Source organism: Aythya fuligula, chromosome 1, assembly GCF_009819795.1.
Source record: "Aythya fuligula isolate bAytFul2 chromosome 1, bAytFul2.pri, whole genome shotgun sequence".
Classification (NCBI taxonomy): Eukaryota; Metazoa; Chordata; class Aves; order Anseriformes; family Anatidae; genus Aythya; species Aythya fuligula.
In genome coordinates, this window is record NC_045559.1 from 44,338,542 (window position 1) to 44,358,469 (window position 19,928).

Consider the following 19,928-nt stretch of genomic DNA (forward strand, 5'->3'; position numbering starts at 1 on the left):
TGCCACCCAAGTTCCACAGCTGAGAGAGCACTCATGGGTTTTCAAGGGACCCAGAAACTTGGGGAGTTTTCATTTAGTATAATACAATCTTCACATAATCTTAATTTGCTGATAACAGGTCTAATCCCATGCATTTTATGAATCATAAATTCAAGCACCCAGCAGACCTGAAGAGCAGTCAGAAGAGCTCCCTTGCTCCATAGGGAACAAGCATTTGCATCTCCACCCATATGTTCACTCATTTTTATTCCTCTATCTCTGGTGCTTTCTGGGCCTGTTTTCTCTTACCCAAGTGGATGCCTACCAAAGGACCCTGTAGAATTAACATTGTTACTGCACTTCTACTCCTGCCTCCCTGCTGCAAAGCCCACAGAAGATGCACACTCTCTTCCTGATTTATAGGAATGCTTTCAGCAGTCAACATATCCGAGTTCTGCACTAATCCTAGATTGCTTTAGAATCATCATACTTGAAGACAAACATGTGGAAGATTTGAGTAAACTATTATAAAAAAGGAGAAAGTTAGAACTCAGGCATTCTTCTCAACACTAGTATGTTCCTCATGAAGATACGAGAGTTGACTTAAAGAAAACACATTGCCCGTATTACAAAATACAGCTTGATTAGCATTCATTATTTTGTAAAATGCGTTGCATTTATACTTTTGTTTGGGGCATTCTGACTAGCATACATGTGTATATTAGATTTATGTTGACACTAGGAAAGTAACCTTCCTTCTGGTTTTAATTACTGCAGTAGTTTCTGCTTTCCATTTACCTCTTAGAGAAGAATTTTTTTTTGCTTTTCATGGAGCAGAATGCCCAGTTTTTGGGTGGTTCTGGACACTGCATTTCTGTGTTGAATGATCACGAAGGAGCTTCTCACCCTTCTCTGTCCACCAGAGTGGCCAGTATAAATATGTTTATTGCCAGTTGGAACTAGCACTAACCTTCAAGTCTGATATGAAAAGTATATTTTTTCCATTCTCACAAGTGTATTTATATGATGCTGATCTCCGTACAAGACAAAGAGAACTGCCACAGAAATAAATAGGGCAAAAAAAGTCTACTCTCCACCATCCAGCTTGTTGGGTGCTTTTCCATGTAAATACCACCCTCTTGTGTTAGTCTGTAAGCACTACAGGAATCAGCCAGAGAACAAAACAAAACAACCCTTGATCTTGCCAATCTTTACATATTCTGGATTGAATTCCAGGCAGTAAACAGCCCAACCCAGCCAAAACTGGCTCTATTTCTGTTGGTCCACTCTTCAGCTGACACATTTAAAGTATTTATGTCACATCTGAATCGCTAATAAGAATGACCTAGGAGGAAAACCTTCTGGCATAGCTGATACTCAAAACAAGCATAACAGGTCAGTGACAAAACACGAAAAACCAGCTAGCTTTAAAATTAATCTATATTTGGAGTTGTCCATGTCACATGTCCCTTCTCTAAGGCAAAATCATAACACAACTGTGCTGTGGAAACTCAATTACTTCTTTTAACTTTTTCATCTCTCCTTTCTTCTGACAGACCTATTTGACTCCAGATATACTCAGTGAGTTTGGGTTACGGACATAGGCTGCAGCAAAAGGAAAGTTGCACCACCCTGGACTTCTTTGGGGCCAAACCACATCTGCTTCCATGCCCTGAGGAGATGGTCTGGTGTCTCTGGAAGGAAGACTGACCCCATGGTACCACAGTGGACCAATCAGTCTATAACTTGCAAAGCAGAAGAGAGGAAGGTATTTTCCATCTGGACTACCCAATTAAATGTTAAGCAGTCCAGAAAAAAAAATCCACTGGAGATGGATGCTGAAGGTCATTTTTGCCAAGCTCATGTAGCCATAAAGTAAAAGCTTGTCCAAACACTGAGCTAGAAGGCTTTCCGTTTCTTCTTTTTCCCACCTGCCACCTTTTTCCTGACACCAAGAGCTTCTTCTGTGTCATCATCATCACCATTCCGAGATCGCTTCTTCTCTCCCTGCTCCCGCAGCTCCTGCAATGCAATCAAAAGATCAATCAGAAGTTATGTCAGACAAGGAAATTCAGACTACAACAAGTACAGCAACAAAACATTACCACCTACCATTCGAGCAAATCTCTGGGCCTCAGCCACACGTTCTGTCAGCATCATAACCTCCTCCTCCTGCATGGGGAATGCTGGCAGCTTCTTGCCAATCAGGTGTTCAATGCGTTGAAACAGCTCTACATCATACCTGAGAAAAGACATTACCCTGAATCAGCCCAGATGGGATTCATTCAGTCATCGCTACCCACAGACACTGTCCCTTAATTCCTCCCAATAGCTACACTTGGCTTGTGCTGATGGTCTCACAAGCAACTCATAAATGCATCCATATGATGCTATCCTTCACTGATATACCTCAGAAGCATTTGGCAAACACTTTGTTTAGAGGAATATTTCAGCATTTCTTAACAAAAAATAAAAATATTAAACCTGCATATATTATAAAAATGTACATATATTACACAGTGAAATGATAAACAATTAGTTCTGATATTTACATAGATCCAGGATAAACTCTGGAAGCAGATTTCTCCTTCCCCACTCCCCTGGGCTTTGAACGCTCTCCCCTTTAGCTACATTAATCCAACTGGTGCCTCAAAATGAAATACAGTATTTTCTTCTCAACCAGGATCAGGTCAGTTGTATTCTACTCTAAAAGACAACTAGGAAGAATAAGTCTGCTGTAATTTAAGACTTACTGTGTGACAAAGGTGATAGATTTTCCAGACCTCCCAGCTCGAGCTGTTCTCCCAACACGATGAATGTAATCCTGAAAGCAATTTTCTTGATAAGCAATATCACACCAAAAATATACACAGCGAGCACAGAAAAGAAGTAGGGGAAAAAATCAGACTGTATGGTTGTTTCTTCAGGGCAGAGGAAGAAAATGGGGAGAAAATAGGGCCAGGATTATATACTCAGACTGTGTGCAGCATTAAGGTTTGATATTATGTGGCTTGTGGAAGCATCTTAAACATTTCTTTTTTCTTTTTAAAAGAAAAGATCACTTCTGATTACTCAAGACTACAGAACAGAAATTGTGCCACATGACTTATTACTGGTACTATCACTTCCTTGGAAAGACAGTATTTAAAATAAAAGTGAGCCAATGCCTCCATTTTCTTTCTCAGGATCTAGTGCTCTACATCATCTGTCTTCCATACAAACTCTCTTGCAAGTAGATTTAAAACTGGCAAACAGAGTGAAAGGGAGGATGGATGAGAACAATTTGGAAGCTTCTATCTAGCACCTACAGCTCTGGGCCGTTTTCCAGGTTTTATACTGCATTACAGAAGTTAAAACACTTTATCCTCCAAGCAGTGTCTGTGGACGTTGCTATAACACGAGAAATCAAAGGACATGTTCTGTGACATGGTGAGCTGAGAAGGAGGTGCACAAAATTAATGATGTCGTTCATGTGCCTGGTCCCCCAACTTTAACTTTTGTCCTTTTACAATGGCAAAAGCAATGTCTTCAAAGATGAACTATACTTTCTTCTGTTTGCAGTGTATAGTACCTTTGAGCATTACAGGGAACAACAGCAAATCCTTAACTGCATGTTAGTAGTGTGCTTTCTGAAACTAGGCTGGTGAACAGTCACATCCCTAAGATAATATTACACTTTCTATAAGGAAGAAACTTATTAACTCGCTTTTTTTTTTCAGTTTGCTATAATTTTGTGATATGAAAGTGGAACGTGCAGACATCTTTCTTGATCAAAGAAATCCTCCAAGAACATTAGAGTCGGAGATTCTTTTTTTTGCCCTTTCCAACAGTTTAAAATGCAAAGACAACACCCGTATCACAGGTACAGAGATGACTTCCTGAAACTTGTAATATGGTAAAACTATTTCCAAAGTCTGTAATCTGCTTGATGCAGCACAACAAAACACATACTCTAAGCAGAAATACAAAGACAGAGAACATCCCTCACTTTTCTTAACTTATAGGATCAGTTCTATAAACCAGATCAGAACACCCAACCAAATAATAGGTATCAACTCAATCGCAGAGGCTGAATAACTTCTTTTCATTAACACAAGTGTGAACTACACATCCAGTCAGCAGAACACAGGTTGTCTCTTTGTCTAGCTTCAACACTCAATACGCCTCACAGTGACAGGAAACCCTCAGTTAGCACACACACTAACTTACCTTAGAGTGCGTAGGAATATCAAAGTTTATCACCACATCTACATGTGGGATATCCAGACCTCTGCTTGCAACATCAGTAGCCAGCAGAATAGAACGTGCCTTTGCCTTGAACTTGTTTAGAGAGCCCAAGCGTTTGTTCTGGAAGAAAGGACAACAAAAAGAGAATAACGTTCACTCCAGTTAATATGCTCTTGTTGAAACACTGTTAGAGAAGAACTGGAGGAGAAACCACTCAAAAAAAAAATAAAAAACTCACTTCTCTAATTGTTTTTTGAACTATTACAGAAATCAGTGGCAGCACTCACATTAGATTAGCTTCTAGGGATCAGTCCAGTCCACTAGTTGTGAAATACTCCTTCTGCAAGGTAGTTGTGACTCAGTATGGTACAGCCCATTTCCCAAGAGACATGACTCCTGTCTATTCGATTCTGTGGGATATGCCCATACCTGACTCATCTGCCCGTGGAGAGGAATGGCAGTGAACCCCAGGTTGCGGAGCAGCAGAGCAGTCCTCTGAGTATTGTTACATGTACTACAGAATACCATGAAAGAATTTCCAGCTAGTTCATTCAAGATATAAACCAAGTAGCTGTCCTGTAAAGAAAAACAGGGAGGGAAAAAAAAAAAAAAAAGGATAATCACATATGCTGCATTAAAGAATAAGTTCAGTACAAGCTAGAGAAAATGACAAGACATTTTGCAGATGTAGGAACAACCAGACAAGATACAGAATAAAGAATATATTTTTTATATTCTGTATATATATTCTGTATACAAAGAACATATTCTTTATTCTGTATCCAGGGGTATTACCTTGAATTTGGACGGGATGAAAATGTAGTACTGCTGTAGTTTTTCAACTGTCTGATATTTGGAAGAAACAGCACATTTAACAGGATTCTTCAGAGCAGCACGCTGGAGTTTTTGAACCTTGGAAGATCAAAGTAAGTTAATACCATGTGGACAGAGACTTTGTCAGACACCTGGACATGTACCAGGCAGCCGAGACAAAAGTGTAGCCTGATGGAAAGATAATTAAAGCAGAGTACTCTGCTCTCACCTGCTTGGTCATAGTGGCAGAAAACAAGAATGTCTTCCTGTCTCGAGGAATCACTTTCAGTATCTTATCTACCTGTAGAAAGAGAAAAGAAAGAAATGCTGTACAGAACAGCAATCAAGATATAAACCCCCTCCAAATATAACTGTCATCCAAGTGAGGAGTTCTGCCCCGCATGCAACTTCAGCTCACACTAGGAATAAATTTCCCATCTTCTCATGGGAAGTTTTGGGCTGATACTTTGTTGATAGTCATGCAGTGTGCACTCTAGAAGTCAAACAGCAGTGCAAACAGCAAGCAATATTCCTGCAGGAAGGTGTATGTGATTGTCCCATGCGTTACTGTATAACATGTCAGGCATTCCAGAGAAATCAGTAGAGTTCATAGACAAAATGCCCCCTAGTACTCTGCAGAACTCTCCTGCTAAATTCAGCTCTCACCACAGGCTTCCATGCAATTATCAGATCTTCACAACAATTTGCTATTAACTTCTACAGAACTACTTGCTGAAACATTTACACGACTGCATGAAGCAATTTAAAGGGATGCCCCTGTGGTGTTCCAAAAAATCTTCCTTTAGCACATTCCTACCTCTGTCTCAAAATCCATGTTGAGGATCCGGTCAGCTTCATCCATCACTAAGAATTTCAGAGCTCGTAAGTTGAAGCCCTTCGTGTTCTCCAGGTGATCAACTAGACGGCCCGGGGTTGCTACCAAGAGAATCAGAGAGAGCAAGTTAAGAATGAAAGCAAAGGAAAAGATCCAAAGAGGTATGTCACCTGTTACAGAAATTGAATTCTTCACTGAAGAGAAACCAGATTGCTTTGTGGGAAGCACTCTTTCAGAGGTTATCCTTGAAGTGATTTGAAGTAAGACTAATAGAGTCAGACTCTCCGAAGAGCATCCAGCCCCTCAAAAAGCAAAACAAAACTGATGGCATATGAGATATACTGAGAAGAATGAGATCAGGGTTTTGAATACTTCAGAAGAATGAAAAGCCAAGACAAAGGCAATCTAGCAGGAATGCTTTGGAATGAGCTCATAGCAGCAAGGTTACTGATGCCTTCTCTAAAAACATCAACAAGCTAGAACTCAGATCTCAGGATTAAAACAAATGAAGGAAGTACTTTCACTTTTTCAAACACATAAAAGCTTGTGTCACTCTTTCTTTGGATGACTGCAATTTGATCATATTCATACCCCATACCTCCTGCACATTGACTTACCAATTATAATATGCGGTTTCTTGGCTAAAGCCAGAGATTGAGACATGTTGTCAATTCCACCCACAATAACCGCTGCAGGACAAACAGAATAGTGTCAATCTTTCAATTTAGCAACAGCCAACCCCTTGAACCTTTATGCGTTTTCTCTCACTCCTTGCCACCCACAACAGCACTAGACTAATTAAAAGTTTGTTTTCTTTGTGAGAATTCACTGTATTTCCACACACCTGACCTTCCCAGGCCTCTTAAGCTATACACTGAAGCCCTTACCAGCCTCAAACATTTTTTCACAGTTCAAGAGCTACAGACAGAATCTATTCCTTGCAGCCTAACTCAGATGCAGAGTCTCAGAATTCTAAAAATATCCAAAACCAAAAAATAACACGGTTAAAAGGCAAGATTAAATTACAACATACTACAGAGCAGATCTCTACTCAATTTAACTGAACACAAACTCATTATTGGGAATATTCTCTCCTACTTCCATTTCTTATGGTTTGGACATAAAATGCATAAGAACTGCAGAGTGTTCCGTAAGGGCAGACCACACTGTAACAAGTACAGTTTCTTTCCCACAACTGATATGTCTGTCTTCCAGGTAAGGCTACTTACCACTGTGGACACCAATGGAAGATCCGAGAGCTTCAAACTGCTCTGAGATTTGGAAGGCCAGCTCCCTTGTTGGTGTGAGGACAAGAGCAAATAACCGCTGAGGTGCCTCCAGCAGTGCTTGAAGAATTGGTAAAGCAAAAGCTCCTGTTTTACCAGAGCCAGTTTCTGCCAGTCCAATTATATCTCTGCCTACAAGTAAGAGGAAGAAGGGCAAGAACTGTTACAATTCTATACTAAAGAGGACTTCAAGGAACTGTGCAAAAAGTACAAGAATTCACTAAGGATAAGAAGAATAGCCTCTGCAATAGCTCCTCAAAAAAAAAAAAAAAAAAGAAATACACAAAGGGTGAAGGAAAAAAAAGAACTTCAGAAAATGCCTACAGAATTTTAAGAGTTTAATTTCAAATGTACCATAGCAATAATTACAGTCCTGATTCCTTTCGTTCTTCAAATAAATTTCTGACAGTATACAAGTTTTCATACATTTCACAAACCGCAATGTATTTGGTTCCATAGATTAAAACAGTAATCTAAACCTGCTTGCATCCAGCAAGGATTAAAACAGCAAGTCCTCTACGTACACACACACAAAAAAAACACCACATAGGCAGCAGAGTAGAATTCATCAGCAGGATCCATTCTAACTTCCTAAATCCCAACAGCTGAGAACATGCTGCCAACAGGCCTTAAACAGAAAACCCAGGAACACAATTTTACTTTTGTTTTTGAAGAAAATATTATATATGGATTAAAAGAGCATGACAACAGTTAAGTGCAGGACAGACCAGACACTAAGTTTATTTCCATTTTTAAACCAGCATCACTACATTAAACTGTCGCCGTGAATTCATGATGGATTATTTTTTCATATGAAATATTCCAGAGGTAAAAATATTTGCTGAATTTAATAATGTATTTTCCAGCAGTCCAGTATGATTATAGAAAGTCATAGTTGCTTCATTATTTCTCACTTCAGAACTCTAATTTCAAGGAATTGTATGCTCACAACAAAGCAGATTACACAAGCTATGCAATCAGTCAAGGTATCTCCAATTTCAAACACACATTGTAGATCTCTAACAGAAGATGAACAGTCCTAAGTCTATCAAGAAGCATCCAGCATATCCCTGAGTACTTCAGAAAGACCACGGGCAAAGGTGACTAGCAGCTCAAATAACTGAAAACAATTATATTTAACACAGAGTGCCAGAATTATCCAACAGTAGCAAACACATAAGAACCCACACATTAATCTGAAAGTCTGAAATTTCAGGCAGTGTTGCAGGGGAAATTAACATTTCAAGCTCCATCAGGAAAGGACATAAGAATGAACACTGAAATTCCTTTTATACAGAAATCTTCCATGATGAAATGAGGATGCTTTCAGCCCTGTCAATACTCAGCGAAGTTTACTCCCTCAGAGCTCCTGAGGCATCGATACCCATACCTGGGATCAGAGGAGCACGCTACTCACCTTGGAGAGCCACAGGAATAGCCTCAACTTGAATCTTTGTTGGTACCTTCCATCCTAACTGGTCACAAGCTTCACACAGGACATCTGTCACTCCCTGAATATTAGTGAAAAGAAGAAATGGAGACAAATATCATCAGGCAGCTCTAAATTAAGTCACTGCCTTACATACATACTGCAACAGAGCCACGCTTGTTTGTAACACAGCCAAATCCCATCAAGCCCTCAAATCACCTACATGTAAGCACGCTTTGCTCACAGAGATGCTCACTTCCACCAGTCCCATCCTAGATCTTCCCAAACCCATTAGAAGTGACTGCCATCAGCAAGCAACTACTCATTCCCCCCCTAAGTTACACAAGCAACTTTCCCCACACAGACAGCTGCCTTCCTTCCTCCGCGGGCAGATGGCATTAGGACAGAAAAAAGGAAAACTCCGAGGCAAGTTGCTACAAATGGAATAGGGGCAAGCGGCCGGGAGGCAGCACCCGGGGCAGCAACAGCCGCACAGCGGGCAGGGCCAGGCAGGGCAGCGCTGCCACGCACGTGTCCTCCCCCAGCACCAGCAGCTCCCCCGGGCCCGGGGCGCCCCTCGGGTTGGGGCAGGGAGCGGCAGCGGCTCCGGTCGCCCCTCACCAGCTCCTTGAAGCTCTGCGCTGCCGCTGCTGCCGCCACCTCCTCCTCCTCCTCCGCCGGTGCCTCCACCGCCGCCTCCTGCTCGGCCGGGCGCCCCGGCGCCGCTCCCGCCGCCATTTTGTGCCGTCCCCTCGTAGCGCGGCTCGCAGCACGCTGGGAGCTGTAGTGTGCCCCGGGGCGGCTGTGGGACTTGTAGTGCGGGACGGGACGGGACGGGACGGGACGGGACGCCCAGGGGCCGCAGGGCTGTGGGTCGGCTCTCGTGGTGCTTGGGCACCGTGTGTGGTGTGCAGGGCGTCCCTGCTCCTGAATCCTGCGGCTGTAGAGGAAGCAGGCAAATGAGCGAGCCAGCCCCCGAAGTGCACGCATGCAAGGAACAATTTAACTTATTCAGAGCTTCATTTTGGAGTACCAGTGTGGGGGAAAGAAACCGCAAACGGCAAAAACTGTCATTGTTCATCCTTGTTTTCATGTGCATGGTAGTTACCAAAGTGCCTGAAACGCAACAAAACACGCTGAACTGTAGCGACAGAGCACAAAATGAGAGAACGGGCATTGGGAATGGAAGATAACTCATGGCAGGGCGAGAGGGAACAGCCTCGAGTTGTGCCAGGGGAGGGTCAGGTTGGAAATGAAGAGACATTTCTTTTCAGAAAGAGCAGTCAGGCACTGGAATGGGTTGCCCAGGAAGGTGGTGGAGTCACCGTTCCTGGGGGTGTTCAAGGGAAGGTTGGGCCTGGTGCTTAGGGACATGGTTTAGTGGGTGACATTGGTGGTAGGGGGATGGTTGGACCATATGGTCTGGAAGATCTCTTCCAACCTTAATAACTCTGTGATTCAAACACTTCCCCAGCTCTCTTTCGAGGCACTGTCACCACCCAGGCAGGCAGCCTGCAGGTGCACAGGGACAGGTGAAAATGGCGGGGGATGTGGTGCCCTTCAGGGGAAAGCTGTGCCAAAATTCCATGTCATGGCAGTCGTTCCTGAGCTCCCCCCCTTCCATCTGGTCTGGGTGTGCCCTCTGATCTGCAGTCCCAACACTGACAGCAGCAGGGCACTCTTGCAGCTAGGTGAATGTCCTTTACTTTAAGGAAGAATGATGCTACAATATCAAAGGGCTTGGGCCTGAAAAGGACAGCAGAGCTGACTGCAAAACAGAACTCATAAACTGCGTTTCTGAGCAGACCTCCATCTCTTGCCACTTGGGAAGCCTGTCTGGGTGTGCTCATAGTGGAAAAGCTGACGTACCTGAGCATCTGTCACTGGATTCCAAGTGTGCCATTTCCTCTGCTCCCAGAACAATGAGGAAAGTGAGAGGAAATCCGAACAAACTCTCTGCATGACAGGGAAAGGAGAGGAAACCTGAAACAATTCACTGTGCAGCAGTGGAAATTAAACTGCTGCATCCCACTGTGATCAGGATCAATGATTTAAAAAAAATAATACCACAGCACCTGATGTAAATGCTAGCTATGAAAATATGTTAAAAAAAAAAAAAAATTATAAGGGTTTGAGCTATAAGCTTGCTGTATCTGAAGTGTAGGCCTGGACAGTACGTAGACATGAACCCCTGTGAGGGTCACGGGGACGCCTTGGGAAATGGAGTCAGGGATGTGATGGAAGTCACTGTTTCTGATTCTTTGTTGAGTTTACTGCTCAGATAACATGATAGGTGCTGTTTTTGTGGGGGCAAGGGGAGCAATTCGTTAGCTATTCTGGTAAGTTCCAGTTTAGGTGATTTCCTTGTGTACAGCCTCCCATTAGTACAGGTATAATAGCAACTGTTTCAGAAGCGATGCATAATAAGACAAGATGTGTATAGTGGGTGATAGTTAATGCTAAATGGTCCAGTCCACTCATTGGGACGCACAGGGAGGCTATTAGAATATCCTCGCTTCCTGACTTTATTCAGACTCCTCTGTCATTTATACTTTTTATTATGCTTTCAGAACGTACTATGGGATTTCGTGGTAAAATGATAATTGCATTCCTACCTCATCACCGAATCAATCCTCCCTGAAGCAGTTTCAGCAAAAGGGGAGTAAGGATGGCATGAGGAGGCCAGGATTCACAGCTACCAACCCAGGCTATTCATCAGCTCACACATACACACTTCTCTCCCCCACTTCCCAGCTGCTGAAGGAAGAGTTCAGCCAACAAACACATCTACAAATTTGAAGGACTAATAGCATAACTACTATTAAAAAAAGCTGCTGAGATAAGACAGCTCCCCTAAATGTTGCTTTTGACTCTAAGGGAGTCAAAATATTGCAACTAAGCCAATACTGGGGTATGTGCTCCACCCCAACCCTGCCCAGCCTTCCCTCCCCTCCCCCCCCCCCCAAAAAAAAAAAAGAAAAAAGAAATATTTTTTGCTTGTGTAGCTAAGAATGGAAGTAAAAGTATCTCTGATTTGTCCTCAGCTACTGAAGAGGTGGCTGTGATTGCAGTGCAGGACTGTGTTAAACAAACCAGCACTAAAGAAACTCTGAGCTATCAAATTCAGATCTTTTTTTTAGATCTGTCTATTCAGATTTGTGTTGTTGTTCCTATGTTGTTCCCTGTGGTGGGACATGAACACAAAAGATGCATTGCCAGAAAAACTGGGGAGAGCGTAAAAGAAGAAATGAGTTATATAATTTTGTCTGTGATGATGAAAGCAGCTGTCTCAAAAGAACCTGGTGTTTATGGTATGGAGCTCTCTGGTGACATGCTGGAGCACTAAGAAAAATTCCACACCATGCCTGTCTTTGCACAGCATGCAGTTCACACTCTGAAAACACACTTATATGCTCACATGTATGCATCTCGCAGCATCTGCATGTCAGAGACCAGCATGCACAGGGTACATGGGCTCATGTGCACGCCAGGATATGCAGTCACACAGATATAAATGCAGACATTCATACGTGAACGCCAGCTGGGTATCATGGAGTCAATGACCTCACTTTTCATTCTCCCCTTCTGAGCACAGCCAGCTGCTCATACAGTGTCTGGAGCTGTGGGGTGAGGCAAGAGGCAGGAATGTGATCACATGCAGGTGTGCAGAGAGACACCGACACAAAAGTTCTTCATATTCATTTAATCAAACTAACAATGTACTTGTTCATTTATGGCAAACAGACATGGGCATTACAGAAATCTGAGTCACATTCTGTGGGACCAAAGCTTTTGTTTTATGTGCCAAAACAAAAGTGGGAGTCATGAGAGAAAGACAAGGTAAGGAAAAGTAGTCAAAATTTGTGAGATTGAGTGTTTCCCTTCCCACAATTTTCTTGGTGCTACAGAATTACAGATTAGCTCTTCTGATAATTTTGATTCATGTTTCTGCAGGAAGTTCCCCTGCGGATTGGGGTCTACCTGTGGAAGTGGAATTGTCGCTGTGTTAAGTCCTCTATCTGTCTCAAGCTAGCTTCCGGGGTGTCTTCCATGTACCTCTGCCAGGTACTGACATGATCCCCATCATCACTGCACTTGAGCACTTTGCGATATTTGTCCCAGAAACACCCTTGTGAGGTAGGGAAGTGCTACTATCCCCATTTTTACACAGGGAATTGAGGCACTGAGGGGCTGAAAATCACTAGGTACGTACTTAGCAGAACAGTCACTGGAAACTGGATCCCAAGTCATTCCTCCTGCTTCCTAAGGGCTCTGACCACTGAATCATCCTTCTCCTCTGCACCCCTCTTGATTATTAGTACCTGTGTATGTATTGTCAATGTGAAGCCTTCCATTGGAAGCACTGCTAAGAGTAAGTATAGTTCTCCGCAGGCACTGCCTCCTCCCTTCCCAGACAAGTCACTGTGGGTTTCACAGGCTGTTTGACTGCACAGAGAGTGACACCTCCATCTCTCAGATGTGCTCGCATCAGTGCTAGGCTCCAGCTCAGACCAGTAACACAAGCCTGCTCTTCCCTCCCTGCTCCAAAAGGTACACTTACTTTTCTCCCCAAGAGTCCCCCAAGGCAGTCTCTGGTCCCAGGGTCACTGACCAATCTTCCTCCCTATTTTGGTTCCTAAGATCTGTCTCTGATTAACCATAGTTCCCCATACTTTGTAACTACCATCTTTCAGGCCATGCTTTCCATTTCCTATAGGGGTTTGCCCTCCTTCACAGACAAAGATCATGTAACTTGCTCTCACATGCCACAGACTTGCTTTGCCTCTCAGAACTGCTGTATCACTTTGGAGCAGAGATCTCCTTTTAAAAAAAAAATAAATACAATATCAAAACCCTAAAATTTTCCTCTTTAAATAAATAGAATACAAATATCACAGTTCTCAGCCAGGAAAGGTTTCTTTAAAACAGACAACAGTTTCTGGCCACTATATATTTTCACCCTGGGATGAAGAGCCATTCATACAGTCTATCATATCTGGGGCTGCTTGCTTCAACAACCTTTCCAGATGTACCTTGGTAATGGGACTGTAATCTACTGGAAACTGGTGGCTGCTGGCTCTTTGAGGGTATCCCAGCCCCCTCACTGTTCATAGATTTGTGAGTTATTTACAACCGAGGGTCAGTCAGCACCAAAACTGCAGGGATTTCATGGGTCTACTGACCAGCTCCTTTCTGCTGCCATGGGAAGGCAGAGTTAGGTGGCTGGGGAAACAGGACCGAGGAATGGCCACCTTCCCCTGTGATCAGACTCCATGTGTCCATCATAACTTGGTTTAATTATGGGGCAAACTCTTTCAGATGGATGGTCTTGGGGTCTTGGTGGTGGTTTTAGCACCCAGGCTGTTTCCTCATCCGTGGGGAAAGCTGTGTCCTGGACTCAAGGAGTTCACAGACTTCATCCATTGCCCTGGTACAGGTCTCAAGGTTGGCAGCCAGCTTCTGGATTTTGGCCTTCAGCACGGCCTGGCTTACTTTCGTAACCTCCTTTGTATATTCTGGCACAAGGAAGCTGTGGGAGCCGCAGAAGACCAAGAAGCAGACGGAGTTGTACAGCGAAATGGAGGCCCTCTTCTCTGACTGGAGCAGTGCGGGGTCCCCTGGGCCCTGCCCCCGGCGGAGGAATTCCAGGCAGCCGAGGATTTCCCTCATCTGTTTCCGACAAGTCGTTGCAATTTCCTGCACCTTTCTCACCTCCCGGGAATTGCAGAGCACCAAGGAGAGATCAGAGGTGATATTGACAGCCCCCCCAGCAGTGGCTAGGCCCAAACCCACAGCTGATGCCAGGAGGGAGGCTCCCAGTGTAGCTGGGCTCAGGGACAGCCCCACGATGGCCGTGACTGCTCCCGCGGCAGTCAGCGAGCTCCCGCTGATGTTGGCAATCAGGGACCTTTTGCGGAGCTTGTTTATTTTACGAGCTGCCTTGTGGAGGTGAGCAATTTGACCACGCAGCCTTCGTCTCTGATCCAGCAGTGCTATATGGAAGTGGTGCGTGGGGTCCACTGTCTGGGGAAGGGCAGCACCGTTCCTCTCCATGGCCTCTGTCCAGAAACAGAAAAAGTTAAGTTGGGATTTACAGGAAAAAAAAAAAAAAAAAAGACATGCTCAGCCCGGACTTCCATTTCAGGGATGGCACCCAGCCAATTTTCTAGTTTCTCCCGGCTACTTGAAAGGTTGGCTGTCCGCACGCACGCACACACTCACGTACATACACGCACGCACACACGTACACACACGCACGCACACACGTACACACGTGTATGTTTAATTACCGTATTCCAACTTTCAGACAGAGGAATTTTTAAATGTTTTTCTTGATCCTTGAGAAGACTAAAATATCTTAAGGACTGGCATCTGAGGTACTGTTCTTGTTTCTGTGAGCACACAAAATATCTCTTCCTACCCTGGGAACAAAAATTTCCTTAAGATTAAGTGACTTGGTGTCCAATGCTGCCAGAACTAATAGGTATTGTCCCCACCATGGAATTCAGAGGATTTGCAATATTAAAAGGCATCCATCACAAGAAAGGACAGACTCTGAGGAGATCTCAGTAGCAGAAAAACCCCGTTTCAGGACCAGCTAAGCAAAGCTGTTCATTAATGCAGCCATCTTTTCTAAGTATTCTGTACTGTGAACTGGAGGGTCCTGGCCCCTCACACTGGTACACTATGACTAGGTCCCCTGGTGAAGGGATGCAAGACACGGTCTCCTGATGGCTCTTGAACAGGAGACGTTTATTACCCTTTTTCACTTATTACCTTTTTTCACTTATTACCCTTATTCACTTTTTCACATATACTGTCCCCATAGCCCCACATGCTCTCCATGCACCCGAATTTGTCATACAATTGGTTAGAGACCCTCAGACATGTGCCTCGAGCCAGCCAGCAACTGGCCACTGCCCAAAGCTCATCTTTAACACTGTAGCCAATTTACGTTATCTCAACCTTGCTCAAGTGATGTGTGAAACAGCAGGGAGCCACCTGCAAATTCCTTTCCCACACCCTGGGGCTTTCATTCTGCAGACTCCCTGTCTTCCAGAAGGAAGAAACCACCTACCAAAGAGTCTTTCCATCCTGAAGTATGTAAATAAATTATTCTTGTTGCTTTTTATTATTATTATTACTATTTTATTTTCCCTACTGCTTGTCCTAATCCTTCTCACACAGAATCCTTTAGGGCCTCCCCTGTCTCCTGTGACTGTCAGAACAACATCCCATTCTCTCTGAGGCCCTTGGTATCATCAAGCTATTTGAGCCACTTGTGCTTTTCTTAGCTGGAGGCATTTTTTAATATGGCTATAATCAGAGATGAAGCTGAAGGGAGAAGGACTAACACTAAGCTAAATAAATACTGGTGTCAAAATGAGCAATGAGCACATCATCAATGACTTAGCAACAGATCAATATCGTGATCATTAACTATATCAATTCCTGTAGCATCTTAACAACTTGTTCTGCAGATTTTCTCTCTGAGAACACTCTAGTAATACCAGTAGCCATCTAACTGCACAGTTAGTAGAACAGTCATTCAATATATAGCCTCAGCTGTACAGTGAAACATTTCTTTTGATTACACTGATTTATACCAGCATAAAAGAAAACCAAGACATCTCCTGTTTTTAGGGGAAAATCTCCCCAACAATATTTTTTTTTAATTAATTTACTGTTATTAAGAAATTATAAATACAGTTTAATAATAAATTATTAATAAATATTAGCTTTAGAAATATTATTAAATACTGTGCATAATAGTCCCAAATCAGTTTCTAAAATGCACATGCTTTCCTAATGCAGGTCTCAAACAGATTCCAGTGAAATACTGGTTCAAACTTACCTTTAGTTTCCAGCTGACCTCCCAACAGACAAATTTTGGTCTGTTTCTGGAGGAGACCAATTTATAGCTCCTGTGGACCAATTGCTGCAATGGGAATGCTTTGCCTCATACTGGGAGTTTGCCATTTCCTGCTCTCCCTTGTGCAGAAGGATGTGACACACTGGAAAGTGACCTGAGGGACAGCGAGCACACATCATGTTCAGGAAGCGATCCCTGCGAATGAACATTGTGTGTTCGCTTTTCCTGCAGTGTAGGGGGGAAAAAAATAATAATGAAAAAAATCTCGGCCTATTCCTGGTTCTGAGCTAGTGCAGTCATTCCCCCCAGGGAGCAGTTGCCTTTCCTTTCCCTGAAATAGCAACTGACTTTACTCTATGCTGGAGCCGCCAATTACTTGATGACTGAAGTTTCCCCCCACTCCACATCTAGAGCATCAGCCATTCAGCTACTTCATTCAAGGCCAGTGTACTTTTAAAATCCCGTCTCTTTGGGATGATGGTGCTTGTGACTGGCTGGAATGCAGCAGTGCTGCGTGAGAGCTGGAGCGGTGCTCAGCCCATGTAAGGGAAACAGCAAGTGGCAAGGTGATGGCTCTGGATTCACATCCCTGCCCCTTCTCAGTAGACAAAACTGTTGCTCTGTTTCTCAGCCATGGGCACTCTTATTTTCCTAAACTGCATGCCCAGCAGTTGATGACCAGAAAGAAGGGGTCACTGGGATCTCCTCCTTTGCTGCCTGCTATTGCCTGGCAGCCGTGCCCACCTACTGATGTGGCCAGAAGGAGGAGATTGTCAAGGTGTTGGGGAGGAACAGTCTGAGTGACACTTCTGGTGCTGCCTTTCACACTGAGCCAGGGCCAGCTTGAATTAAAGACAGGAAAAGGAAATGACTTTTTGGTGGCACTAAGTGGTGCAGTTCACCTCAGACCAGAGTGGTGCGTGTCCCTCTTTACACAGGGCCTGCAGTGCCAGGGGCATCCGTTTCAAGCAGCTGTGCTGGAAGACAGCAAATGTACTTTCTTGCTTGGTGGTTCCTTCAGGACTGCTTGCCTCTCATTCTGCCTCAGGGTCCCCCAGGCATGGCTAATTTGAAAGCCACATAATTTTTACTGAGTGGCAAGTCTTTACTGTTGAATCTGTGAAGTGTGTAGCCACACAGTTGCTGCAGCTGACCCAGAGAAGGGACAAAGACTGTGAAAGAGCAGGCAGGGAGAGGAGAAAGCTGGGGTTGCTCATTTCAGTGCAGCTTGGTTTTAGAACATCTGACCATGAAACAGTATGTCAAGTATTTTGTCATGGGCGGATGAAACTGGACATGAACTAAAAAAATCAATAGCGTTAAAAAGCTTCTACAACCTGTCACAGAATGGAAAGAGAAAACATTGTTTTGAAGATGCTTAAATAAGCAATCTTGGTCTGTTACACTTTGTACGTATTATATGTTAACAGGAAGATGACTTTTGACACTGAGGGAAATTGTGCCTTAGCCTTTCCTTTTGTTTTAGCAAAAATATGCTTGAATTGGAGCCCGTCTGCTTTGGCAAAGGTTTGCAGTTGATAGACATGAGAGTTCTTTCACACATTCCCAACAGAAAAAGCTTTCTTGATGTAATTGCACCTGCATTGTGACTCGTCTTGGCATAGATATTTTTGTTGGAACAGCGAGTTTTGATAAGAGAGGAGAGGAGAGGAGAGGAGAGGAGAGGAGAGGAGAGGAGAGGAGAGGAGAGGAGAGGAGAGGAGAGGAGAGGAGAGGAGAGGAGAGGATGATGACAGTGATGACAACAATGACAATGAGGAGGAGGAGGAGGAGGAGGAGGAAGACAAGGAGGATGAGAAAAAAGAAGGGAAGGGAAGGGAAGGGAAGGGAAGGGAAGGGAAGGGAAGGGAAGGGAAGGGAAGGGAAGGGAAGGGAAGGGAAGGGAAGGGAAGGGAAGGGAAGGGAAGGGAAGGGAAGGGAAGGGAAGGGAAGGGAAGGGAAGGGAAGGGGAAATAAGAAAATATTGCAGAAAACAAGGGATTCCCATTAAGTGCTACAAATAATATCAACGTGATTTTTAAAAGGAAATGTAAATTCAAATAAGAAACTTCATTTCCTATGGAGTCTTCCAACAGCAATATGCTGTGGTCTGTTTCTGTTCCTGTTCATACCCTTACAAGCATCGCTTTGCTGTGAGCATTGGTCTTCACTCCCACAGAGAACACACCAGTGAAGGTAAACTGGCAGGAGTGGGAGCAGAACCATCAAGGAACATCTCTGAACACCTCCCAGGGAGTGAAAGGCTTTCTGTGCCATTAGTACACCTGCCCAGATGTGAGCACATCTGCTGAGTCACCAGGCAGGTCCCAGGGACGCTGACTGAACCAGCTGCCAGAGACCTCAAGACTGTTGGGTCATGTCCGACCCTCCCTGGGCAGTCCTGCAAGCTAGTGGAGGCCCAGAGATCCTGCTGGCTGTATGTGTTCATCCAAGCCCTGCTGCTGCTGCTGCTGCAGTCTCTTCATTCTTGGCTCATGAAGAGCTGGTGCTTGAGGGTGGAAGAGGTACAGCAGGCGTTTCACGATTACACTGGCCAAAAATCATCCCTCTGCTCCACCCTTTCCCATCTAGCCTCATCCTCCTGAAATGTGCAGAAGCCAGACCCATGCAAAATCTGCCCTGAAGGCATTTTGAGAGAACAGATGACAAGCAAGAGGAAGGAAGGATGTTTTATGGCCTCAGCTCTCTTCCTTCCAGTGGATTTTGGCAGAAGTGACTGGACTTTCTGCTCTCGATCTCCCCGGCAGAAGGGATGTAGAGCAGAGTGAAACTGTTTTGATCTACTGCAGTGTAGCATTTGATGGTGGAGTTTCATAGATGCACTTCCTTTATTAATACTATTTTGATATAAAGTGCATTCACATTTAAATGCCATCTTTTTAACAGGCATTTTTTGTCATGTTTGGTGCTTTTGACCTTAACTGCTGGGTCCCAGGGTTAGAAGTTTTCTCTTTTTTTCTCTCCCTCTCTCTCTTTTAGTAGAAAGGAGAGTTCTTCTCTTGCATCTTTCAGGTTAACCAGCAGTGCATTGCACAACTTTTGCAGCTACTTGAGAGAGATAACTCAATATTCGTAACAATACACAGGGATTTAATTGAGAAATAACTTAGATAAGAGAACTAGCTATCAAATACAGTTATTGGAAGTGGAATTATTTTAGATGGAGGCTGCACTGTAGGTCTGCATGTTAATTCCATTCCAGTTTTACCAATTACGATGACTTGATAATATGTCTGGTGCTGTCCTTCAGCTTCAAAAACTGGAATTTCAGAAAGGGGGATTGGACTTGTGCTGAGATGGTCACAGTCATGTGTCAGAGTTTCATTCCTTCATCATCAAAGATTTTATCCACAGTTCATAAAGAAACTGATGCTACATTTGAAGATCAATGAAAAGTCGAGCAGTTTGCATTGTGATGAAAAACAAAATCCTAGACTCCTCTAAAATCTTCTGGTCTCCTCTCAT

The 19,928-nt window shown here is 43.8% G+C and overlaps 2 protein-coding genes across 2 annotated transcripts; both read right to left on the reverse strand.

Moving 5' to 3' along the window:
• Positions 1 to 484: 484 nt before the first annotated feature.
• On the reverse strand, positions 485 to 9,307 carry DDX47 (DEAD-box helicase 47). Its single transcript, XM_032207607.1, has 12 exons — positions 9,191 to 9,307; positions 8,558 to 8,651; positions 7,084 to 7,272; positions 6,472 to 6,543; positions 5,837 to 5,955; positions 5,249 to 5,320; positions 5,002 to 5,118; positions 4,636 to 4,782; positions 4,189 to 4,326; positions 2,733 to 2,803; positions 2,092 to 2,221; positions 485 to 2,001 (listed from the first exon to the last, which is right to left on the reverse strand). The coding sequence occupies exons 1-12, from the start codon at positions 9,305 to 9,307 to the stop codon at positions 1,879 to 1,881; spliced, it is 1,389 nt and encodes a 462-aa protein (XP_032063498.1). The 3' UTR covers positions 485 to 1,878.
• A 3,003-nt stretch (positions 9,308 to 12,310) lies between these two features.
• On the reverse strand, positions 12,311 to 16,444 carry APOLD1 (apolipoprotein L domain containing 1). The gene is made up of 2 exons (XM_032201066.1): positions 16,425 to 16,444; positions 12,311 to 14,628 (listed from the first exon to the last, which is right to left on the reverse strand). Exon 2 carries the CDS (start codon positions 14,621 to 14,623, stop codon positions 13,919 to 13,921), a length of 705 nt encoding a protein of 234 aa, XP_032056957.1. The 5' UTR covers positions 14,624 to 14,628; positions 16,425 to 16,444; the 3' UTR covers positions 12,311 to 13,918.
• Positions 16,445 to 19,928: the final 3,484 nt, after the last annotated feature.

What these genes read in the sequence shown, in the direction of transcription:
- DDX47 (XM_032207607.1), bottom strand. Translation starts at nt 9,307, where the DNA reads ATGGCGGCGGGAGCGGCGCCGGGGCGCCCGGCCGAGCAGGAGGCGGCG. An exon ending in CGCAGAGCTTCAAGGAGCTG is followed by an intron (nt 8,652 to 9,190) that starts GTGAGGGGCGAC and finishes ACTAATATTCAG; the next exon opens with GGAGTGACAGATGTCCTGTG. An exon ending in TCATCCCGTCCAAATTCAAG is followed by an intron (nt 4,783 to 5,001) that starts GTAATACCCCTG and finishes TTTTCTTTACAG; the next exon opens with GACAGCTACTTGGTTTATAT.
- APOLD1 (XM_032201066.1), bottom strand. Translation starts at nt 14,623, where the DNA reads ATGGAGAGGAACGGTGCTGCCCTTCCCCAGACAGTGGACCCCACGCAC.